We start from the raw sequence: 27072 nt of genomic DNA, 5'->3' as shown, positions 1-27072 counted from the left end.
GAACAGCCTCAGCCTCGCACCTTGGCTGTGGTGTTGCCAATAAAGTTGTTAGGTAAAACTATATCGCAGCAGGCGTGGCTGGAGCTGAGCTGCCAGCGAGCAGGGTGGAGAAGCCTCCACGAGTGACTGACTACGAGCTTAATAACACGTGACTACGCGGTAGCGAAGCGTTTGACAGAACTGCCACTTGGAGGCGTGGCTGTACGCCAGCGAAGTGCCTGCAATGGCTTCTGTTGGGGGCGTGGTCACATAGAATCCGGGCGTGGCTCTGAGGAATTGTGGGCGGGGTTTTCGCGCTGTTGTGAGCCGGTGAAGTTCAGCCGCAGCTTGTCAGCAAACGTTCCAGGTTTCAGCGAACTCTCCCGGGGTCTTACATCCAGCAGTGCAAGGACAGCATGGCCTCTCTGACAGCAGAGGAGAGCGGCACCTACAAGGTACAGACACCCTGCTGCACATTATAGGCTCACACACCTTCCCAATGAGCAATGGGGTGCTGGATATTGTACACTTCCTGGTTCAAGCCCTAGGCAATTCCAGTGTGATAATAATACATCTTCTTATTTATGTTCTGGAGTTTGGTCACTCACATAGGAAGGTCCAGTATTTGTTATTCAGCTATATTTATATGGTGCTGTGTGTTGCTGCAGGATGTTATTGAAAAGTATATTTTGTCTTTATTTGCTACAGGATTGTTTTACTTTTAAGTTTATAATTACAATTGAATTCCCATGAACAATGAGTGTTCTATGCTGTTTATATAATTTGATATGTTAGTACATTTGTTTAAAGGCAAAGCTTTGCTTCTGCTTCAGAAGTAAAATGGAAAACTTAGCTTCTGCATTTTCTGACCTGCACTGGAGTTTCAGATAAGTCCTATGTCTAGCAGAGCACTGTATACCTAAAGAGTTGATAAAGTCCCTGTATATAAGGCACCAATATATTCCATATGATCGTGTGTGTTATTCAGACATGAAAATACATTTAACAGGCAATACAGAAATAGTAGCATATGCTTGCACATTAATTTTGTTTTAGCTAAATTCCAAGCTAAGTTCCAAGTTCTTGTACAGAAAGTTGCAGTTTGTCTTGAAATTGTGACACAGAATTAGAAATCTAAAACCTTCATGCTTCCTTTCTTTCTTTATTTTCATTATTTGTATTACAATAGAAAATTTGAAAGTCGAGTTGTTGGTTTGTTTTTTTTCCTAAAGCCTCAGTGGGCAAAGGTCAACAGCTAAACTAAATTAAAGTGGTTTAGGTTAGGTGCATATTGGGAAATGGCTCTCATTACCTAGCGGGTTGGTATATTCTCTTGCAAGAGAGAAAACTATACTGTACCTGTTTGTGACACAGAAGTGCTAATGTTTTCAGCTCTGGTCTTCTGATGGAATATCAACTTTGATATATTTGACACATTATCAAATAGATTATATTTTTAAAAATACTGTTTAGTTGTAGCATGATGGGTCTTCCTCAGGTATGTCACTGCTTATGTGAAAGTATACAGGATCTAGGTGCGCTCTGCTCTGACAGACACAATACACTGCAGGATACGACCAATACATTTGTGGAATGTAAAGTTCCAAAAGAATGCACAGAAAAAAAGTATTCAATCATTGTCACTAGTTAATAAAAGTCATTAATGATAAAACATTAAAAAATAATTTTTAGTTTCCCACCCCCATGAAATGTGTACATCATGTTAATGTCTACTGTACATAATAAAATGCATTTTTACAGTTGCTCCTGATTGAAAATGCATGTTCTAGCATGGGGTTTGGTACGTATTGCCAATGATGGTAATAACGACAAGAATGACACGACATACAAATCACGATGACAGTGAATAAATATCTACGTACCATTATTTAGATGTACTGTATCTCCGGCACCAGTTATACCCACCACCTGTAAATTGCGAATATAGAAAATCCAGCGACTGCTAAGCTCGTCATTTACAGTGATCACCGGCAATAGGTGGACCCGACGCCTCTAATGTATTCTAGCTCCGGGTCCACCCATTACTGCCTTAAAAACATGCATACACATCTGTCATAACTATCAATGAGCGCTTACACCTGACCTGTAGCTGGTGCAAGTGATATGATAGAAAAACACGTACCTCTTGAGATGCCCAAAGCTTGAATTGGACACTACTGCGTGCTCTCGACTGGTTGGCACGCTCATACTGTACATTGACTACGTGCATACGCTCATTCTACTTCGACCATATTGAACATACATTAGATGCTTGGCACTCTGCATCATGGATGGCAATCTTGAGTTGGGGTGGTTAAAGTTTGGGGATGTTTAAAATCAAATAACTTCCTAGTAAGAAGTAGCTAACTGCAATGTTTCACTGAACAGTAGATCCTCACTGTAGCTCTTCAGGGTTGAGTTCTCATATGAGTGCATTTTTAATTTGATACTTTGCAGGTTGCTTGGCTTTGAGGGATCATTGTTGCTTTTTAGTGTGGTTGACATCACTAAGCTAATTTGCTCAGGACTGGAAAAAAAAACCAGTGAGACCCAGGTACACCCATCTACTGCTAGGAGAAGTCTGTCCAGAAGTGGTCTTCATGGAACAGTGGTGGCCAAAAAGCCAACCTTGGGTGTGGGAACTAGGCCACTTGACTCAACTATGCACGAAACATAGGAACTGGAGTGAAGAAAAATGGCAGCAGGTGCTCTGGACTGATGAGCCAACATTTTAAATATTTGGCTGTCACAGAAGGCAGTTTGTTCCCCGAAGGCCTGGAGAGCGGTACAATAATGAGTGTCTGCAGGCAACCGTGAAGCATGGTGGAGGTTTCTTGCAAGTTTGGGGCTGCATTTCAGCAAATGGAGTTAGGGATTAATAGTGTCCTCAATGCTGAGAAATACAGACAGGTACTTATCTATTATGCAATACCATCAGGTAGGCGTTTGATTTATTCTGGAGCAGGACAAGGACCACAAACATATGGCCAATGTCACAAAGAACTATCTTCATCGTAAATAAAGACACATTCTGGGGGTAAATATATCAAACTGCGAGTTTACGGTGGGTTTGAAAAGTGGAGATGTTGCCTATAGTAACCAATCAGATTCTAGCTATCATTTTTTAGAATGTACTAAATAAATAATAGCTAGAATATTGATTGCTTACTATAGGCAACATCTCCACTTTTCAAACCCGACTGAAACTCGCAGCTTGATAAATTTACCCCCTGGAAGTGGTGATATGGCCCCCCACAGTGCCTTGATCTCAACATTATGGAGTCTGTCTGGGATTACAGAAGGAGATAGAAGGATTTGAGCAAGCCTACATCCACAGAAGATCTGTGATTGGTTCTCCAATATGTTTGGAACAACCTCCCTGCCGAGTTCCTTCAAAAACTGTGTGCAAGTGTACCTGGAAAAATTGATGCTGTTTTGAAGGCAAAGGGTGGTCACACCAAATATTAATTTGATTTAGATTTCTCTTCTGTTCATGCACTTTGCGTTTGTTAATTGATAAAAATAAACTATTAACACTTCTATTTTTGAAAGCATTCTTTGCAGCATTTTTTCCATATCTGCCTAAAACTTTTGCAAAGTACTGTGTGTGCGTGTGTACCAAGGAATAGGTCAATGTGGAAGTTTCGTCCCAGGGGAGTCCTATGATATTGGGTTGAATCTTGCACTAAAGAGAGAAGTCACAAAGAAAATATTAGTGGTAATACAATGGGCATACTGATGTATTAAACGGGTAACATTGCTACTTGGAAGTGATACTGGCTATAGCAAATGTCTTTTTCTATTCATATCATGCATAATTATGCTTATACATCCAAGAGTGCACCTTCTGTCCGCAGCACACATACAAAATCTTTATTTTAGTTTAGATTTTTTTTTTATTATTTTTTTTTTGTCCTGCGTAAAGATTAAATAGAGCAATTCCTCTAACATATGCATTGATTTGTTATTGGTGATGAAAGCATATTTGTTTCAAATTGTTGGACCCATTACGAAAATTGATTGTAAATGAACAAGTACGGTATTCTGCAGAGAAAGCTGATTTGTCTTGGATCTACAAGGCCTGACCCTCCATGTTCATATACGTGTTGATCTTGTTATTTCACTTGTGTTGCTGCCGTGCACCACTGCTCTCAACCCCTATAAACCTTTTTCTTGTCTCTGCGAAAATCTGTGCTGCTGCCCAAGTTCTTTTAAACGTATAACATGTCTGTAACTGACTGGTCTCAATGCAATGTTTTAAGGAAATGCATGTGTACATATAAAATTAACTTAACCCACTTTGCAAATATGACTAGCTCTTATTTACACAGTGGCTTCACTGAATTACATGCAAAATACAAACCAAAACAGAATATAGAGGAACCTGCTGATGGGGGCGTAATTCATCATTTTGTTTGTATATTGGATCACTTACAAACTTTATTTTTATTTACTTTTATTTATCTTTTCATATGAAACATTGAACTGCATCTACCAACTTATTCTCAGAGTAGTCAATTTCTGATCTCATACATACCCTTTGTTATGTCATCACTTTAGTCCTTCATGGATAGAACTTTCACTGCATGATTTTTTTGGAAAATGTAATTATGTATAAGCAAAATATACATGAACAGTGATTGGACAGCTAGATATGCAACTAAAGGACTGATTGCACAAGTTTAAAAAAAAAAACTAAACAGGAACAGTAGCCCTAACAATAACCTTAAGACTGTCGGGAAACTCAAAGTTAACAATTTAGTAGGGATGAGCGCGCTCGGATTTCTGAAATCCGAGCCCACCCGAACGTTGCGGATCCGAGTCGGATCCGAGACAGATCCGGGTATTGGCGCCAAATTCAAAAGTGAAACTGAGGCTCTGACTCATAATCCCGTTGTCGGATCTCGCGATACTCGGATCCTATAAATTCCCCGCTAGTCGCCGCCATCTTCACTCGGGCATTGATCAGGGTAGAGGGAGGGTGTGTTAGGTGGTCCTCTGTGCTGTTTAGTTCTGTGCTGTTTAGTGCTGTGCTGTTTAGTGCTGTGCTGTGCTGTGTTCTGCAGTATCAGTCCAGTGGTGCTGTGTGCTGTGCTCTGTCCTTCTGAGGTCAGTGGTGCTGCTGGGTCCTGTGCTGTGTCCTGTTCAGTCCAGTGGTGCTGTGTCCTGTGCTCTGTGCTTCTAAGGGCATAGTTATTTCCCCAATATTCCCCTGTGTTTAAAAAAATAAAAAAAAGTTTTTTTTATAAAATACCAAAAACTACTTTAATATTTTTTAATTACCACAAAATTTTCACAACCAATCCTGCAGTATAAGCCCATTGGTACTGCAATATTACCAAGTTCACACATTCAGCAGTAAAAGTCCAGTGGTACTGCAATATTACAAAGTTTACACATTCTGCAGTATCAGTCCAGTGGTGCTGTGTCCTGTGCTCTGTCCTGCTGAGTTCCGTAGTGCTGCTGGGTCCTGTGCCGTGTCCTGTTCAGTCCAGTGGTGCTGTGTCCTGTGCTCTGTGCTTCTAAGGGCATAGTTATTTCCCCATTATTCCCAAGTTTGTAAAAAATAAAAAAAAAGTAAAAAAAAATAAAAAATTAAAAAAAAAAAAAAATATATAATAATTATAACCAAATTTGCAAAACCAATCCAGCATTATAAGTCCATTGGTACTGCAATATTACCAAGTTCACACATTCTGCAGTATCTTGTGCTACATATAATGGAGAGCAAAAATTTGGAGGATAAAGTAGGGAAAGATCAAGACCCACTTCCTCCTAATGCTGAAGCTGCTGCCACTAGTCATGACATAGACGATGAAATGCCATCAACGTCGTCTGGCAAGCACGATGCCCAATCTCCTAGTACAGGGCATGTAAAATCCAAAAAGCCCAAGTTCTCAAAAAACAGCAAAAAAAGAAACTTAAAATCATCTGAGGAGAAACGTAAAGTTGGCAATATGCCAATTACGACAAGTAGTGGCAAGGAACGGCTTAGGCCCTGTCCCTTGTTCATGACTAGTGGTCCAACTTCACCCAAGGATCAAAGCCCTCCTCCCCCCCCTACAAAAAATTTAAGAGAGTTATGCTGTCAGCAACAACAACAAAACAGCAAAGAACTCTGCCTTCTAAACAGATGACATCACAAATCCCCAAGGCGAGTCCAAGGGTGTTGTTGGTTGTGAACCCTGACCTTCCCATCACTGTACGGGAAGAGGTGACTCCATCCAGCATTTGCAGCACGCCCTCTGCATATGCTGGAAGGATCACCCACAGTCCAGTTACAGATTTGGCTAATGAAGGTGTGAATGTTGTGCACTGGGAGGAGGATATTGATGTAGCTGGCGCTGAGGAGGATGTTGATGATTATGATGCAGACAGATACCAAATTGCATTTCTCAATTTCTATTTATATTCTAGATTATATAACGGCTGAAAAGTTTTCTGTTTTACTCCTAGTGGAGAGGGGATCTGATGCAGACAGATACCAAACTGCCTTTGTCCATTTCTTTGTATATTTGAATTGCTAGTTCTACAGTCTATGCAGGCTGCTTTATTTATATTCAACTACAAGTGTAGGGCCGGGGGGGGGGGCATAGATAGCCACCAAAGTAACGTGGTCCATTTAATTTCACTTTCTAGCTCCACAGTCTGTGCAGCCTGCTTTTTTTTATCTTCAAAGTATTTATATTTACAAGCCTTGCAATCTAAATTAACTAGAGGTAGTGACGTGGTAGAACTCCAAAAGGCAGTTTGGAAGCCCCTGTACAAACTGGATCTATTTTTTAACTGAGTTGTCCCCCCTCCAGTGTGTACTCGGAAAGAGTTTTTAGTGCAGCGGGGAACCTGGTCAGTGAGCGGCGAAGGAGGTTGCTTCCTCACAACGTTGAAAAAATGATGTTTATAAAAATGAATAATCAATTCCTCAATGAAGTACAGCACTGCCCTCCAGACAGTACAGAGGGACTGTGGTTGTGGAGTCCAGCGGGGACGAATTGATAATGTGTGAGGAGGAGGAAGTACACACTGTAGGGGGAGAGGAATCAGAGGTTGAGGATAAGGACGACATCTTTCCTCAGTAGAGCCTGTTTAGTTTGTACAGGGAGAGATGAATTGTTTTATTGGTGTGGGGGCCCAAACAAACCAATCATTTCAGCCACAGTTGTTTGGTAGGCCCTGTCGCTGAAATGATTGGTTTGTTAAAGTGTGCATGTCCTATTTCAACAACATAAGGGTGGGTGGGAGGGCCCAAGGACAATTCCATCTTGCACCTTTTTTTTTGGCATTATGTGACCATTCAACAGTCGTTTGCCATGTTCAAAAAGTAAAAGAAAATGCCAACAAATTCAATAAATTAAATCAAAAGTTAAATGCCCTGTCATTATTTAAAACAAGAGGTTTTGACGTGCTAGAATTAGTGTAGTGTTAAGATGTTATAAACACTACACTTGGAAATTGGAGGAGGTAATGTGGCCCCGGTATCAAATTGGGTACCGGGGCCACCCCACTATGCAGTCCAGATACTTGTTTGGTGGAATTCCGACACGTGGAGGGTTTTTAAATTATATTGTGGCCTCGGTACCAAATTGTGTACCGGGGCCACCACACTACGCAGTCAAGATACTTGTTTGGTGGAATTCAGACCAGTTGAGGGTTTTATTATTATATTGTGTGGACCACTCTATCTATACCACACTACAACTCTATACCACTCTATTTCCTACTTTAATTCTATTTAATTCTATTTCCTACTTTAATTCTATTACTAATTAATTACCATAAAGAGGAACAAAAAAAAACAATTTTACCAAAAGTATAATATGACTTAGACTTACAAACACTACACTTGAAAGATCGTGCCTTTAAATGAAAAAGTCAGTCTTCATTGCACGACTATGTGCAAGTGCAACAGGGACATTTTTTTGGGTTTACAAAGTCAAACAATAACACTACGACCCTGTCTGTCTGGGGTCTGTCAATGACGAATTGTCTGGAGCATGTTTTGAGGAGGTATTGTGGCCCCGGTATCAAATTGGGTACCGGGGCCACCCCACTATGCAGTCCAGATACTTGTTTGGTGGAATTCCGACACGTGGAGGGTTTTTAAATTATATTGTGGCCTCGGTACCAAATTGTGTACCGGGGCCACCACACTACGCAGTCAAGATACTTGTTTGGTGGAATTCAGACCAGTTGAGGGTTTTATTATTATATTGTGTGGACCACTCTATCTATACCACACTACAACTCTATACCACTCTATTTCCTACTTTAATTCTATTTAATTCTATTTCCTACTTTAATTCTATTACTAATTAATTAACATAAAGAGGAACAAAAAAAACCAATTTTACCAAAAGTATAATATGACTTAGACTTACAAACACTACACTTGAAAGATCGTGCCTTTAAATGAAAAAGTAAGTCTTCATTGCACGACTATGTGCAACAGGGACAGTTTTTTTCTTTACAAAGTCAACTAATAACACTTGGACCCTGTCTGTCTTTAACATACTTAATGGGATCTCAATGACGAATTGTCTGTAGCATGTTTGGAGGAGGTATTGTGGCCCCGGTATCAAGTTGGGTACCGGGGCCACCCCACTACGCAGTCCAGATACTTGTTTGGTGGAATTCTGACACGTGGAGGGTGTATTTATTTTATTGTGGCCCCGGTATCAAGTTGGGTACCGGGGCCACCCCACTACGCAGTCCAGATACTTGTTTGGTGGAATTCTGACACGTGGAGGGTGTATTTATTTTATTGTGGCCCCGGTATCAAGTTGGGTACCGGGGCCACCCCACTACGCAGTCCAGATACTTGTTTGGTGGAATTCTGACACGTGGAGGGTGTATTTATTTTATTGTGGCCCCGGTACCAAATTGTGTACCGGGGCCACCACACTACGCAGTCAAGATAGATAGATGCGTATCATAGATAAAGTACATTCAGTGGTGTGGGGCAAATTGAAAAATATTCAAAATGCACTGACATTATCAAAAACAAGAGGTTGTCACACGCTAAAACTCCAACATGTATATGATGGAGAGGATGGAGGAGCAGCCGTATGTGTAGTGTAATGCAGACCTGTTGAAGGTTTTTTATATATTTTATTGTGGTGCCCAGTGCCCACTCCTCTACGCAGTCCAGGTACATTTATTGGTGCGAATCAAACAAGTTGATGGTTTTCTTATTATATATATTGTGGTGACCCACTCCTCTACGCAGTCCAGGTACATTTATTGGTGCGAATCAAACAAGTTGATGGTTTTCTTATTATATATATTGTGGTGACCCACTCCTCTACGCAGTCCAGGTACATTTATTGGTGCGATTCATAAAAGTTCAGGGTTTTTAAGATATTGTGGTGACCCACTCCTCTACGCAGTCCAGGTACATTTATTGGTGCGATTCATAAAAGTTCAGGGTTTTTAATATATTGTGGTGACCCACTCCTCTACGCAGTCCAGGTACATTTATTGGTGCGAATCAAACAAGTTGATGGTTTTCTTATTATATATATTGTGGTGACCCACTCCTCTACGCAGTCCAGGTACATTTATTGGTGCGATTCATAAAAGTTCAGGGTTTTTAATATATTGTGGTGACCCACTCCTCTACGCAGTCCAGGTACATTTATTGGTGCGATTCATAAAAGTTCAGGGTTTTTAATATATTGTGGTGACCCACTCCTCTACGCAGTCCAGGTACATTTATTGGTGCGAATCAAACAAGTTGATGGTTTTCTTATTATATATATTGTGGTGACCCACTCCTCTACGCAGTCCAGGTACATTTATTGGTGCGATTCATAAAAGTTCAGGGTTTTTAATATATATTGTGGTGACCCACTCCTCTACGCAGTCCAGAAAGATACCTTGTTGCAACGTTTTGGACTAATAACTATATTGTGAGGTGTTCAGATTCAGAATACACTGTAAATTAGTGGAAATGCTTGTTATTGAATGTTATTGAGGTTAATAATAGCCTAGGAGTGAAAATAAGCCCAAAAACTTGATTTTTAAACTTTTTATGTTTTTTTCAAAAAAAATCCGAATCCAATACCTTAAATCCGAACCGAGACCTTTCGTCAAGTGTTTTGCGAGACAAATCCGAACCTCAAAAATAACGAAAATCCGGATCCAAAACACGAGACCTCAAAAGTCGCCGGTGCACATCCCTACAATTTAGTGGTGTTCACGATTATATAACAAAAATACAAATACTGCCCCTCAGTGCAGCGGTACCCTGATCTGGTGGGGTCCATCCATATAAAGGCAACAAGGATCCAGTGATGCACTCCTTTCTTTAACTACCATTTGCCTGATTCAACCAGGCACCTGTGTTCATTCATGCACAGGCGCGGGCTGGGAGGTACCAGCCCGGGGGCTGCACAGGCGGCCGCATCACGTGACACGCGATGTGGCCGCATCGGATGCGGCAGCCGGTAACTTAAGTCAAATTATTACATCCACGGCGGGGAAACGGGGGGAGGCGGCCGGGCCGAACAGCCGCTAGACTGAGCGGCGCGGGTGCCCGCTGCCCCCCGGTCCAGCCCGCCCCTGTTCATGCACAAGGGAAGTAAAGGGGAAGGAGCATCGACAACACTACTGTGCAGTTGAAAAAAACCAACTACCTTTTTTCATTTTTAAACAGGAACATGCCTAATATGTAAAGAAGTTTGAAACCATAAACTTTCTATATTTACTTTTTCACCACTGCGCATGCATTGGCTACCTCTTTCCAGACAATAAGGATATATGTTATAACCCTATTTTAATCCATATATTACAGGTGACTGGTGCAATTTAATATGTGTTGGGACTGTTGTATTATGTTCAGAATATGTATGTGTTCAAAAGATGTAAAATACCCTCCACCTCCCCGTACTCTGCATTCTACTAGTGTTATAGCAGTGTCAAAACAGAACATTGAAGGACTTTTCTGAGCTCTGTTCTGTTCTTCTTGGTCTTATAACTTTCTACTATCTACACCAGGGGTCAGGAAAATTTTTCTTACCTTTTACCCCCAAATATATTTAGATACACCGACGTTACCCCCTTGATTTGAAAGGAAGGAAATCATATATTATTAATTATTGGAATTCAAAATTTTATTGAATCTATTCAAAATTTCTTTGAAAGCTTCAACTTCAAAACTTCAGGTTTTGGAGAAATGATGTTGCTTCATTTTTGTTACGAGAGCATCAATATTGGGGCATTTTGATGTCAGAGCAATTTGGATACAGTCTTCAGCGTCCAATCGATTTCTCTGCTTTGTTTTTATATTTGTTAGAGTGGAAAATCCTTGTTCGCAAATGTAGGTTGTTGCAAAAGGCAGCAACTTTTTGACTGCCTCCTCATATGCAATTTTGAATGCCTTTACAGCTGTTGACATCCAAAAATATGACAGATCTGCTATGTTTTCAAATGCAATACATGCTTCATTATTGCATCGAAGCTCAAGAAATGCCTCTGCCAAGCCTTGAGGCTTTTCTGGTACAACAGCAATTTCACTTTTAAAGGGGTCTACAATCCAACTGACAGCATGTGAATCGGCAGCAATACCCCAGGAATTTAATTTTTACCCCATTTGTGGTAATTTACCTCTGTTCCCTGACCACTGATCTACACCTCCTCTTTTGGCTTAAGCAAGATCTGGATTAAGGGTTTCCTGGAGTGAATGGAGAGAGGTATGGTCTCCATCTATTAGGCCCATTTCAGGTCTTCTGACCTGCCAATCGGTAGGCGATTTCTTGGTTGCACTTGCAAGGTGTAGCTTAAAATGCTGTCCGTTTGCTCAGTCATATTCTCTTATTACCTGTGGAAAGAGACTGAGTTCCTCATTAGGGAGGGAGAAAACTTCTATTTGTTTGTAAGTGAATCATCTGGTTGTTTGTGAGTTGGACATTATGTCCTTCCACACTTAAAGGGGAATTGTTCTTTAGAACAACATGGGGTGCGCAATATTACCGTTGGTACGGTAATTTTAACACAGATTTCTGATCATAACTTGGGGACCTGCGAGCAAAAATCGGCGTTGAAATTACTGTACTAACGGTAATAATGTGCGTCAATTACCATAGTAACAGTAGCGATGCGCTCCCTGCGTTGTTCTAAAGAACAACGCATGGAATTAAATTTTCCCATTAGAGAGGGATTCTCTTATGTATTAGTTGGAGCTGGACATGTTTTATTTTTCAGCTGAAGATAGTTGAATCAGAACATTAGACTGCTGTGGCTTTTCTTAACTCCTGTGTGATAAACACCATGTCTACCCCAGGAGACGGCGTCTGCACCACTATCTTGTGACTACACTAAATATATATATATATATATATATATATATATAATTTTATATTTACACTTTTTTTTCAAATAATTCCAATTTTCCTATAAACATAATTTAACCTTAACATCATTATTTGGTCTCCACAGTTCTTTCTCTGTTACTATACAGAACCTTTGTAATTTATTGTCAGAAATTGTCAGAATTGACAACCTAGGCTTAATATTTGCAGATATTTGACCAAAGGCTGTTGCACCAATCACCTGTTTCCTGTAGCCAAGGAGGAGCTTCCTGCACCTCTCTAGTGGCAGTTTGGTCTAATTGTCTTCTGCAAACTGCTCCATTTCTCCCAGATTAGAATGGTACATCTCCCAACTGCAGTATTCAGATCTGTTCACAGGTGTTCTATGGGATTTAGATCTGGACTCATTGCTGGCCACTTCAGAACAGTCCAGAATATTGTCGTCCACTATTACTGTGTTCTTTTGGAAGTGTATTTGAGGTCATTGTCCTGCTGGAAGGCCCATCACCTTTGAAGACCCAGCATTTTGACACAGGATTCAACATTGTACTCCAAAATGGTCTGGTAATCTCCAGATTTCATGATGCCATGCACACGTTCAAGACATTCAGTGCCAGATGCAGCACAACAACCCCAAAATATCACTAAACCTTCTCCATGTTTGACTGTAGTGAAGGTGTTAATTTTTGTTTTGCATTCTGTAAACATAGGGATGATGTGCTTTACCAGAAAGCTCTAATAACACAGGACATTCTCCCAGAAGAAATTTGGCTTGTTCAAATGTATTGTGGCAATTTCCAGTTAGCTTTATTATGTCTCTTTCAACAATGGGGCCCTCCTAGGCCTCCTACCACATAACCCCTTTTCATTGAATTGGTGATGGGTGGTGTGAGTTGAAAGTGTCGTACCTTGTTGTTTGAAGGTCAGGTGAAATATTTGGCAGTTGATTGAGGTGCTTTCTCCACCACTCGAACAGTTCTACTCTGTAATCTTAGATCGAGATCAGTTTACAGTACCTTTTGACCTTTAAACTTCCTAATAACATTACATATGTTAGAAACGGTAACATCAAGGTTTCTGGAGATTGATTCATAGCCTTGAGATTGCAGCCAGTCATGGACAATCTGCTGTCTGACAATTCTCTGACTTTATTTCTTTTCTCCATGCTCCTTGCAGTACAGTCATGGCCAAAAGTTTTGAGAATGACACAAATAATATTTTTCACAAAGTCTGCTGCCTCAGGTTTTATGATGCCAATTTGCATATTCTCCAGAATGTCATGAAGAGCGATCACATGAATTGCAATTAATTCCAAAGTCCCTCTCTGCCATGGCATTGAAGTGTTATCTCAAAAACCATTTCACTGCATTTCAGCCCTACCACAAAAGGACCTGCTGACATCAGATCAGTGATTCTCCCCTTAAAACAGGTGAGAGTGTTGACAAGGACAAGGCTGGAGATCACTCTGTCATTCTGATTGATTTGGCACAACAGACTGGAAGCTTTAAAAGGGGGGTGGTGCTTGAAATCATTGTTATTCCTCTGTTAACCATGATTACCTGCAAGGAAACACGTGCAGTTATCATTGCTTTGCACAAAAAGGACTTCACAGGCAAGGATCATCATCATCATTTATTTATATAGCACCATTAATTCTGCAGAGCTGTACAGAGAACTCATTCACATCAGTCCCTGCCCCATTGGAGCTTACAATCTAAATTCCCAAATATAGACACAAACTCACACACAGACAGACAAAGCGGGAGACAGACAGAGACTAGGGTCAATTTTGATAGCGGCCAATTGACCTACCAGTATGTTTTTGGAGTGTGGGAGGAAACCTACGAAAAAACACAGGGAGAACATACAAACTCCACACAGATAAGGCCATGGTCGGGAATCAAACTCATGACCCCAGTGCTGTGCGGCAGAAGTGCTAACCACTAGGCCACTGTGCTAGTAATATTGCACCTAAATCAACCATTTTTCTGATCATCAAGAACTTCAAGGAGAGAGGTTCAATAGTTGTGAAGAAGGCTTCAGGGTACCCAAGAACGTCCAGCAAGCGACAGGACTGTATTCTAAATTTTTTTTTTTTAATTGCAACAAATTTGTGGAATAAATGGTGCATTTTAGAACCAGTGCAAGGGTGTCAACTGTGTGTATGTATATAAAATATCTGTATAATATGTACGTATCTGTGTGTATTACCGGAGAGGCTGAAAGTTTGCTACTGTTAGTGAGGCCATAGCACAATGGTATCTATAGACACTTGACTGGCTGCCGAATGTACAGCAATCACAGGACTTGTGAAAATTATTTACAGAACTATCAAGCGTTTCGTTCTATCAACATTTCGCTCAAATTTACATTTGACCAAAATATCAATTGTTTTCTGACTACATTTTACTTTATAATCAAAATGTATGTAAATGTGAAATATGTCTAGGCTTGTTCATTACAATACATATTTTCTCTTCTGTAGCTGATGTAAACTGCCCGTTAAAATTGGAAACTTGCAGAAAACACAACCTATTTTTCCAGCATAATAAGGGTGGCATCCCAACAGGCACTTAAAACAATAGAAGCTGCCCTATTTAAGAAATGTTTAAAGAAAATGAATGACCATGTTTCAACACTCAAAAACTTTCAATGTATCTTGTTATTAAGCAAAAAAAAGCTATATAGGCACATTGAGCAGCTCCTGGTTCTGGCAGATAAACTGTAAATTGAATGATATGAAAAGCACCAGAGATGTAAGGAATTTTTATCGCACATTGCATCTGCACCTTGTTTCTGAGTTTGCTGCTGGCTGGGGTGGAGGAACTAATATTATACAGGGGATACGCAAAGGAAAGTTAAGCAATGTAGGTGTGTATTTCTGTCCGCTGTCCCTCTCAAAGATGCCACTTCCTTGTAAATGGGTACATCATATCCACTGAGCTTTGCAAACTCTGGTTCTGTTTCACACTCTGCCCAACTGAGAAACACCTTGAATAGGAACACGTTTTAAAACAAATGGTCTAGTGTAGAATATACTATAATATTTTTGTCTGTGTTGCACAGACTGTATTTGAGCATCTTTGAGGCAGTAAATGAGTCTCTTCCATTATTGATATTGATGAAGAAGCTCTACAAACTTTACTAATACTCTGTGAAAAGAAGCAAAAAACTTTCTTCAAAGTCAACTGATTAAATGACCATATATTCACATAACAATCTTTACGAACAAAATTTATGAAGTGCACTGCAAAACGTCTTTGTTTTGCAGTGTTGTGACTGTATGGTCCACACAGCACACTGTATGGTGCACACCTACTTTGACCTCTTGGGAGGCACCTCTGCAAACTAGACGTGCCTCTACATTTGCAGGGAGTTGGAAGAGTCCAAAGAGACGCACTGTGCAAAAGTAGCAATCTTTTTTTTTTTTTTCTAATTTACTTAGTGTTGCAAATTTTAAATGTCTTTTTGCATACAGGGATTTTTTTTATTTAATAATGTGCCTCTACTTAATCTGGAGTATTATAAGAGGTAACCTCCTTCATCCTACCAGAGGATAGAATATGTCTTGTAGCAAAGTAGTTAGATATCTTCCATATTGGCATAAAATTGTTAGGAACCCCTCTAGCTGGTACAGCACAACCCGGAGTCTGCTCTGCCAGTCAGGTGTTCACTGGAGCCCCTAGTGGTGGGGACAGACTTGGCCGCAGACTAGCAGAGGGTCGCGAAGTGCGTACCGACTAGGGAGAACCCAGGAAAGCGGAGTAAAGTCCAGGCAGGGGTCGAGGGCCGGCAGCAGGCAGGGAATCCAATACACAAGCCGGGGTCAAGGGTCACAGGCACGGTAGCTAGGTCCAGTTCAGGCAAGAAGGTCAGGGTCACGAGAAACACGAGCAAGGTCCAAATCCAGGCAAGGGGTCATACACGAGCAATCCAACACGATATCCAAAGGACAGAGCAAGGCAGGGAGCAGGTCAGCACACTGGCAACAGGAACTATAACCGGCAGTGAGGCTGCAGACCTCACTGCCTTAAATACAGACATAGACCAATCAGGGCTTGCCCCTGGGAAATACACACCTGCAGGCTAATTGCCTGCTATACCAACAGGCCAATCAGGGCTTATCCCTGAGGTATACAGTTGCAGGCTAATGCCTGTAATTCAATATCAGCTGCAGCTAATTGCTGGCCTCCCAAATGCGCCACGCTGCAGAGGCGTCCGGCCGTTGCCTTGGCAACGGTCGGGAGTTGGGCGGAAGTGATGTCCCGGTCATCATGGTGACGGCCGGGACGCCGGGGAGCATAGGAAGCGAGCCGCGGCGGCTGTGAGTACCGCCGCGGCTCGTGACAAAAATAAAGAACATTTCTAGTATTCCTGTAAATATGCAGATTAGTTGATAGGATTCTGTTTTTGTGTGTGTATGTATAAGTAAGGTAGGTACACACTGGAGCGTTTTAGTCCAATAATCGGGCACATCAGCTGACATATGACCGTTCGGTCGGAAGTCGGGTTAGTATGTATAGTGATCAAAAGTCATTCCAAAGTGTCGCTTGTCAGCTCGTTTGGTCGGAAAATATTAATCAGTACGACCAACCAATCGCCAACCGATCATGTAGTGTGATGCACTCATGCTCACGATCTCCATAGAGTTTACAGAGTCGGGCGCTTTTCAGCCATGGTTCGCAATGAATGTCCCTGTGAATAAATGTAGAGTGCTGTAGAAGAAATAATTCATTTGTTCGTTCTGAGAATGAATATTTTGTTTCAGAGCCACAAAAGCTAATGAAATTCGTTAGGACATGTGGATAGCTATAACAAGGCAGTTTAATCAGTGTGACAATGTGACATGAATGAATGAATGAATATTGTGCTGTCACTCTCTGAAGACTAGAGGACCAGATGAAGAGCACAGATCTAAAGGTAAATCGTGTCAGTGTGTACGCATGAATCGTCAGACTGATCGGACTTTCAGTCGCAGGTACAATCGTTTGAAATAACACGTCGCTTGCAAAATTCTTCAGTGTGTATCTGGCCAAACACTGGGACTTGTTAAATATGGTGTAATCTGTGCATAGCAATCAGATCAGTCCTATAAACGGTTGTAGAAATATGTCTGTATTATATTATTAAATAAGCTCATATGTATGTAAGGATGTTCTTTTATTATATTTTCACTAAGTGAAAAGAATTTCGGACTTTCAGGGGCTTATTCAATAAAATCATGTTATGTGTATCTAAATGTTGTAACTCATTGCAACCAGTTAAATACTTGCTTTCATTTTCTAAAGTGCTGTTGAAAGCTGACATTTAGGGGATTCAATTAGTCGCATGGTGCCGCCACACATCGCCAGCTAATACAGTACAGAAATCTCTGCTCATTTTCCCTTGGATTTCTATGGGACATGAGGGAAAATGAGCAGAGATTTTAGTAAAAACTCTGATGCGATGTATCTCCGCAGACTGTTCCAGTAACACATTTTGTCACCTTGCGGCTAATTGAATGTGCTCCTTGAAGTCTTGTTATGGGATACAGCACACATAGGACAATGATATTCAATATCTGTTTTAGCGTGCTGCGCGTTAATTTGTTTTCATTTCATTAAGCAGTATGATTACACTGCACACGTATCTTCAGAGGAGCTGTTAAATGTATTGGGGTAACAATATTTTTACATCACGGGTGTACTATTCTAATGTAGTGAAGGGCTTCACTGTTGATAAGGTAGGGAGCAGTGATTTATGAAGGAGGACAATTTTGTTCGTAAAATATTTTCCTCGGTGGTAGTGCAGTTTGAAGCCTCACTACGCGTGTCCACAGCTTAGCCAGTGATTTGGGGGCTACTACATGCAGCTTTTATTCCTGAGGTTCTGCTGTTTCTGTAACTGAACTATCAAATGCATCATCTTTAAATGTGCTGGACGGGGTGTGGACCAATTAATTACAAGTCACAATCTCCTACTGTCACGCTCATATATCCAGTGGTGCTCATGTGTTTTATAGCCACTTTAGCTATTTCATAGTATACACTGCTCTGTAACTAAACATTGTGTTTTGGAAGCAATCTTTTATTATCTTGCTACCCAACTAACCCAAAGTATAACATGAGAACTTGACTTTCGACTAGTAGTATACTGTACCTTTAAGTAAATCCATGGATTGCTCTCATTTCAGTCTGTTTCCTGACATTTATCTAATAGGATGTTGATGTTCTCAACTTATCTCCTTATTCCCCATATTCAGCAGTTCCTAGTTTGTTTGTTTTACATCCAGTCATTGTTGAAATAGGAAAGTGATATTCAATGAACCTAATGTGAGCTGATCAGTTCTGCAGCCTTTACAATATCCACTGTGTTAAACAAGAAATATGTATTTTGCTTGTTTTCTTTTAATTTCTCCACTTAAGACTTTTATGCTACTGATATCTGCTGATCCATACTGGAGCCCACACTGTGTGTGATGAAGAACTTTTAGCTGTGTAGTAAATCAATAAACTCTTTAACCAAAGGGTAGTAAGCACTTTATATGGTGCTGCTCTTTTCTGACTAGGACATTGTATTTTAGACTGTGTATTATGAAAGTTAATGAGGGACATTATTCCCCTGTCACACTATAGTGATTCCATTGTCAAAACTATACACAGAATGTTAATATTAACCGATTCTATAACAAGGACATAATCCGCCAAGTACAAAGTACTGTTTTCTCCACTTCTGTTCCTATTGCAGGGACCTGTGCTGGATGAAGCCATGTTACAAAAAGTCTTCTTGCTGAATAAATGAGCAAATGCTAAGGATCATTTCTCCATGCTCTTCCTCATGAACCTCTCTGCTGCTTCCAACACTGTTTATCATCCTCTGCTCCTGCACACCCTACATGCCATTGGCCTTTGTGACATCATTTTTTCCTAGTTCGCTTCCTACATACAGCTCCTTTCAGTGTCTACCACTGGTACATCCCCCTTCACTTTTATCATCTGTTGGGTTCCCACAAGACTCTGTTCTTGGCCTCTGCTTTTCTCATTGTACACTTCTTCTCTTGAGGCAGAATTAAGAAATTAGTTCCCCAAGTATGCTGAACACACCCAAATCTACCTCTCCCCTTCTGTACTATCTTATGTAACCAGCGGTGTGTCTGCTATCTCCACATGGATCCCCCAATGCTATCAAATGCTCTAATTGTTCAAAACAGAGCTCATCATCTTCCCTCCTCCCAGAGTCACCAGCCCCTCTTAAAATCTCCCTCACCATCAGTAACGCCACAGTTTTCTCAGTCTCCCAAGCCTGCTGCCTTGGTGTCACACTTGACACTACCTGCTGTTTTATTCCTCACATTCAATCTCACTCCCACCTGGTTACCTCCACCTTAGAGATATTGCCAGAATGTGCTTTTTTCCTATCCATGGTGCTACCAAAATGCTTAGCGACTCTCTTATCTCTATCTTGATTACTGCAACCTCCTGCTATCTGACATTCCCCTTACCCATCTATCCCACTTTAATCTATCTTAAATGCCACAGCAAGACTGATCTTCCTTTCTTGGACATGGACATTGCAAATCTCATATCAAAATAATCTAATTATTTTGTAAACTCACTCATTAGCATGTCCCTCCCTACTCTTTGTTTTCATGTCTGCATTTATTTTGTCTACCTCATACTTACCTACTTTTAGTTTCAGCTGTCCGGGAGGGGGTCCATCGCGGGGGCGTGGCCAGTTGTGGTGTGCCGTTAGGCTTTGCCCCCTGGCAATCTTAGGCCATTCTAGCCAATCGCAGCAGGGGGCGGGGCTAAACCGCGGCATCGTGGCCCTCTAAAACAGTGGCGGCAACTGATTCCGGGATTTTTGCCTGCTCTCTCGGGAGTCCCAAAAATTCGGGAGTCTCCCGTACATTCCGGGAGAGTAGGCAACTATGGTCTAACTTCTATGTTTTGTTTTCCCCCCTGTCCTGCGCTGTGGAGCACTGTAGCTTCTTACAAATCTGTGCTTATGATTATGGTGATAATTGTGTCTGTCTGCTCTTTTACTATCTTTGGTTCAGGGGCATCCATATATGACACTATAAAATTTAAATGCACATCCTTGGGCTCCTCAACTATTCCACTAACAACAACAGCATTGTAATGCCAAATTGACTGCTATTGCCTTTAACTAGCTGGGCTTTTAACAAATGCTATGATGTACATCAGTGGATGTTTAAACTTCCTGGTGCTGTCCAAAGCAAGCAGGGAGAGCATTTGAAAAGTAGCTACCCGTTGGACTGAATGAACACCTACTGAGCATTTTTAATGTGTAAAGTTCCCACATATTAGAAAGGGTTTAATTAGTTCTTTGAAACGTTTTTTTTCTCTTAGTGTTTATTGTAGATACTGTAGTAGGAAATCTGTGTCTAGGAAATCTGTATCTTGGATGTTCTCAATCCTAATAATAGCAAGACAAATGCCTTATATTTTACTAATAACAAATCTCATTAATTAATCAAACATAATGATATTTGCGACTTATCCACTAATTTTGTCACTTCAAAATTACCTACAAAACCCGTGCCCTCTCAGATGTTCTCAAGAGACACCTTTTTTGTTATACAGCGTTTCGAAACATTCACTTTCTACCACTACAACCATAGACAAAGTCCCAGCTGTGATGCTAAAGCTTGTAAACTCAGAATCCGTGAGAGCTACTGGCACAACTCCTTTGTTTGACCAAGTTCTATACTGCTCAAGTATCTCATAGTTATAAATTATAGAGAAAACACTCCTTTCTCTGTTATCAGAATCACATAGACAAACATAGGAGACAATTTACTTTACAGAGATAACTCCTAGATCTTTTATTGGGTACCTATAATCCTTACCTAAATTACATTATAGTTTACCAGGGAAACCATTAAAGGATATTTTATTCCATATCTTATTGAATCTCTGGGTTTGGGAGGCCTATGAAACTGAAGTTTGTGTAAAATTTTTGAAATGCACATTAAGCTTAATAAACTGCTGAATGTTTTCTGGATAAAACCAATTTAGACATGTACGAGATATAATATAATTGATACTGTGTTGTGTAACAATAAGGAATAAAGTTCATTGTTAAACCTCAGTTATTGTGACCCAAGTACACCTATATAAATCAATGAATTCCATGACAGCTCGATATTATATTATTTAAGCTGGCAGTGAGTCCGTGGTTTTCTGCTTTGATGCGATGTTGGTATATAATGTTTCCTGTGCCTACTGAACGCAGATTCATGCATCTACAACCCAGTCTGCAGGAAATGCTGTCAAGTATCCCTAGCACTGTTAATAATTTATGTAGTAGATTATCTTAGCCCTTGATGATTTGTTCCACATAACTTCTGCTATACTCTACATTCAAAGATATAAAGGCAAAGTCTGCAGCCACAACACATGCAGTCATTTGTAGAAAATCAAGACTGAACATGCTATGGAATAAGTTTATTATGTGTTTTGCTGAATTCGCTGGTTAGGAATTCAGGGACATTGTAATACCGCATGAAAACTCTGGGTATGATACAGTGGTTTCAATAGTAAAGTTATTTAGTAATTAAAATGTAGTTTATCATCCCTCAAATTTTCCTTTTTTACTTTTTATAGCCTCTCTAAGTTATTGTGACACATCCAGCCTGCTGATTGTAAGTCACTGCACTTGAGACTAGGGTGTAACTATAATTAAGCATTCACTCTAATCTGATTAAAGACTGGAAGAAATGTCCATAAAAGTATTTAAATACGATGACCTATTTTTCAGAATGGTTGGTCCTCCTGTTATGATAGTAACTTAATGCTATGTTAAAGGGTTGTTCAGACTAAAACATAACCATTGTTTGTCTTGTAAGCTTACCTGTACGTGGTATCCTTTGCACGCTATTTGAATTTTTCAACAGGCTCAAATTTTTAGAATTTTTATGGGCATTTCTCTAGCATTTGCCTGCTGATGGTAGATTTCTTCTCACTTGTTCCTCACTCCACTCGCCTAGCATAGTGGCTGTATACACTCACAGCAGTTTCAGCGATTCCTAGACTTGATCAGAACTATCTATTGTAAGTAAACCTTGTAGCCTTAGCCACATTGTTTTGTGCAACTGCATATGGGATTCTGAGGAAACCGTACTTATACAGGTTATTTCAGTATGGCAATATATCTTTTTAGGCATCTTTTTCAGGCTTGCAGAAGAAGACTACTTTTAAAAATTTTCTGTGGGCCCAGTAACTTATAATTCCTCTTAACCTAAAAGCCACTGTATATGTTCTCAGTTGCGGACTGGGTCTAAAAATATTGTTTGCCACAAGACAAAGGGGGCCCATCCACAACTATAAGGCTATCATTTATATATTTTTTTTTTTATAAGAAATAAATACTATTTTCAAAAAATGCATAAATGGAAAAGGGGTACAATTTTGTTTGCAAAATAAATATATTTAAATATATTTTTTAGTAATAAGTGTACCTATATTGTATATATTTCTTGCAATATACAGTAGATACTAAATGTAAATTCAGATTGTTAAAATAGATTTTTTTATTTTTATGTTAAAGAAATGGATATTTTTAAATAGTTTGCTTGTACTGAACATTTTAAAAGCATGTTTCATGCAATCCGTTATATTAAGAGCAATTGTTTGAATTCACTAGATTGTGCGAATCTGTCAATAATTGCTTCTGCATCCAATTCTTCTAACAATTCTCCTCAGACAGTGGATTTCTTAGCCTTGTCTTTATGATCTTTTGCTTTGAAAATGTCTTCTCACATTGGACTTGAGTAACTGATAGTGTGCAGATGACTATTAAATTCATAAAGGTTATCACATGCCTTGTCATAAAGTCTATTGGATGCCAGAATTTTAAGTACACACGATGGGCAAGTGCTACAATTTTTTACACTTGTTGCAACTGGAATCCATATCCTCACCATCATTAAACAATGGCTTTAATATATCAAAGTTCAAAACTAAAGAAATCAATTCCAATATTACTTGATCTTTGCTGATTAGTGGGGACAGCTTCATAATACCTTCCAATGCTTCATCTTCAAAGCCCTTCTCTGCAATAGTTTTAAACTTTGCTGGGTCCAAGCAGGATAAATCTTTATACAACTTATTGCATTGTACAAAGTGTGAATCTAGTGACTGAACAATGAGGTCCATTATTAGGTTAAAACACATTTACTTGAAAATCAGCTAGAGAATCTGAGGAATTTCCTTCATCTATAAGCTCATCTGCCAGTCTATTCTTCTTCCTCTGCCTCTTAACTGGCAATGTTGTTTAAAAAGAGTCAATTTCCAATGTTCGTTTTTCATCCATATTCAACTGTGAAGTTTTGACATCACATTTATTTACAAAACCCAATGCCTTTTATGTGAACGTTATCAAATGTTCTTATCTGTTCCTTCAACTTTATTGTAGCTGAATCTACTAAACTCCAAGCAGTAAACATATCTACACCACTTGTCTGTAAACATCTTGATAACGGTGCTGTAGTTTCAAATATTTACAAGTAACTAAATGCTTTCTTCAAGACTTTGAAGAAAAGCATTTTCTTATTTTTATTTTGCATCAAACTTTTCTGAATCTTGTATCACTGATACAGTGATTCTTGCCCTAGATGTTTTCCAACAACTTCTATCCATACACCCATTTTCTTGTATGATGTTTTCACAAACGTTGCTTAATTCTGGAGAAACTTGAAAAAAGAAATTGCAGACACACAACATTTTTTTTTTTTTTTTTTGAGTTATCAACAAATTGAAGACATGGGCATAGCATCATATATGAACATTCTGATCAGCCACATCATCCATTTTATTTTGTAAACCATTATACTGGCCATGGTAGCTTGAAGCTCTGTATGTACTATCAGATAAACATTTTTTGGGGTCAATTTTAAGATGCTGTAATGTTTCAGTCAATGGGGTTTTAGCTTTTAGGTCCATGATTGTGCGTGTAAAGTGACAATACGGTACCGCAACATCGCAGTTTTCCCTTCACATCCCTATGGAGTGCACACAGAAATCTGCGATGTTGCGGTATCGAGACTCGTGCAGCATAATCACGTATAATTGAATATCCCCCAATATATCAAGAAGTCCCTGTCCTGTACCATCGTTACTTGGCACAACTGAAAGTAGTCGCTCACAAATAACACCTTTTAAGCACATACTGAATAATAATGCTATCCTGATTTATGCTTTTTTTTTCTTTTCCATGATGGTAGGGGTAATATTCCTGAAATTAAAACTTAATTTTTCCCAGCGTGGAGTATTTCTAATTAACATCTACAGTTAAATGTTGAATCCAGTTTTTGCCATAAGTTGGCTATTTGTAGTTTTTGCATTTGATAATAAATGTAGTTATTGTGTTGCTGTATTCTGCATTTTGTTTGTAAAACTGTTGTCGCGTATTGTAACAAATTTCTAAAGTACAGTAGCATGGTCCATTATGTATTTCTGCTAGAAATACATAATTGACCTCGCTGGAAGAACACGTCGATGGGCATTTATTATTTAACAACAATTTTAACAATCGCAGTAATTTTAACTACAGAGTAAATACAAGGCACCCTTATTTATTGAACTTGCATTATGTGTATATATTATTATTTGAGACTGCAGCTTAATTATATATACTACCTAGTATTTTTTTGCACTAATTTTATACTATGAAAGAAAATACATTATATTTAATTTAAAGGGCATATGGCCACAGTATATTTAAAATATATTAATTAAATACATATCTTTTATAAAACACATCAAATACAGCAAGCACGGGGTGAATCGCTGACGAAATGCACTCAAACTGAGGCCGACGCAATGCAAAATATTTGCTGTCTTTGCAGTAGCTCGTTATAAAGTTTAATCCGTGTGCACGTCATGATCCCAGGCTGGGATTTCCAGCTAAGCTGCATTGCGCAGTCGCAATAGTAAAGATCCAAGCCTATCCAACGTATGCGTCGGCCTCACATAACATGAATCAGAATTATTTTTTTTAGAGTTACTTTATATTTAAGAATATAGTAAATATCCTCAAAAAATGACTTTATTTAAAATAGTAATCCAACATAAATTTTAGCTGCATACAGTAATAATATTGGAAGTTCTATTATATTTTCAAGCTACTAAAAGGTCATTAACATTTTTAACATATTGTCTAATGTTTAAGGGGGCCCACTGCATCAGGGGCCCACAAGGCCCACTTGCCATCGGGCAAGCTGACACCCTGACCAGTCCGCCACTGTATGTTCTTATTCTTCATGGAAGAGTGGCTGTAATCAACCTAGTAGCAGTTGCACAATGTAAAGCTGCTTGTATAATATTTCTCTCGAGCTGCTGCCCACTATTATTTTGTGTGAGCACACAAGTATCACTATGAAATTCTTGCATACTGCTGACTGAGATGAAGACTACAGTATGTGGGGGCAAAAGCTGGAAGGTCATTTCATCCTTTGTCATATGTAGAAATATGTGCTGCAATCTTCTCCATGCTTCTTTAGCTGGAGAAATGTGTACAGTACAAACGGGTATCACTTTCAGGTGATTTATTTTATCGATGTGATTTTATATTTGTGCCCCCTCCTGCTTAGTTTGAATATAAAATTAGAATTTGAATTTATTTGTATTCATCTGAATCCTAAAATTTGAATTTGGTGCCTCGCTATTAAAACACTTAAGAGTTACTGTAATTCTCCAGCAATGTTAATTAGTTCACAACCTTATTCAACAAGGTTTAAATATAAGCAAGTATTGACTTGAGATCTTTAGGGTGGAATACTGGCTTTCTGTCACGCCTCTGTTACACTCTGTTACTGATATTGTGTCTATGTTATAATCCACTGCTTTTCTACTCTCAGGTGCGATCGGTATCTGTCGATCTGAACACTGACCCATCTCTGCAGATTGATATTCCAGATGCCCTAAGTGAGAGAGACAAAGTCAAATTCACTGTACATACAAAGGTGAGATGGTTGTGACCTGCAAAATGGTCTTTGGGTGCAGCAATTATCAAGTGCTTGTCATTATATAGCTGTAAATTATGATCTTGAGATTGCTTAATTGTGTATATTAAAGTTCTGGGTTATGCTGCAGGTAGGGCTTTATAGAGTGAGTAAATTAATCGTCAGTCCGAGTTTTTTATGGGGTTCCATATTTAAAGGTTATTACAATGTGTTTATAACTGTTTTTCAGACCACACTGAGCACGTTTCAGAGCCCAGAGTTCTCAGTGACACGTCAGCATGAAGACTTCATCTGGTTACATGATGCTCTTGCCGAGACTGAGGAGTATGCGGGTATCATTGTGAGTCCTCTACATAAGCAGGATATACGTTTCCCAAACTGCTACCACTATCAAATGATCTCTGACTTTTAATAGTCATAAAAAACTCAGTAGAACAACGTGTTCAGTAAATACAGAAAACATTATTGTTGCACATTGTACAGGATATAGTTAAAGCTGCAGTGCAGGTTGACCTGTTGAGTGTAATTTTCTATCCTGTAAAATCACACATTTAGTACTGGGCACACAACCAGCATCATTAATGGTTGTTGGTGTTTAATCCAGTAGCACTTCATTTTATAAATTGACTTTTACAGGTGTAGCTAGTTTTGGTGCTAGAGGATTGAGCGTTGCTTTAAATATACTTGCTAAGGATGCATCAAAACCAGGATTTGGTATGGGGTTCAGCTTCATCTAAGGAGTTTGGTGAGCTTTGTTCTTAGCTCACTGTTTCAGGGGCTTTGATTCTCCCACAGCCCGAGACCTGGCTGCAGTGTGGG

General features: G+C 39.5%; 1 protein-coding gene across 1 annotated transcript in view; it reads left to right on the top strand.

The window, feature by feature from the left end:
- The first annotated feature begins 276 nt into the window (after positions 1-276).
- Positions 277-27072, top strand: part of SNX5 (sorting nexin 5) — a 47323-nt gene continuing 20527 nt past the window's right edge. The window contains exons 1-3 of the mRNA XM_075203802.1: positions 277-434; positions 26149-26253; positions 26483-26593. Of these exons, the coding sequence (XP_075059903.1) occupies positions 396-434; positions 26149-26253; positions 26483-26593 (255 nt within the window). The 5' untranslated portion in view covers positions 277-395. The remainder of the gene's footprint in view (positions 435-26148; positions 26254-26482; positions 26594-27072) is intronic.

Source organism: Mixophyes fleayi, chromosome 3 (assembly GCF_038048845.1).
Source record: "Mixophyes fleayi isolate aMixFle1 chromosome 3, aMixFle1.hap1, whole genome shotgun sequence".
NCBI lineage: Eukaryota > Metazoa > Chordata > Amphibia > Anura > Limnodynastidae > Mixophyes > Mixophyes fleayi.
The sequence above is the reverse complement of the archived record's forward strand: the minus strand, read 5'-3'. Positions and strand labels throughout refer to the sequence as shown.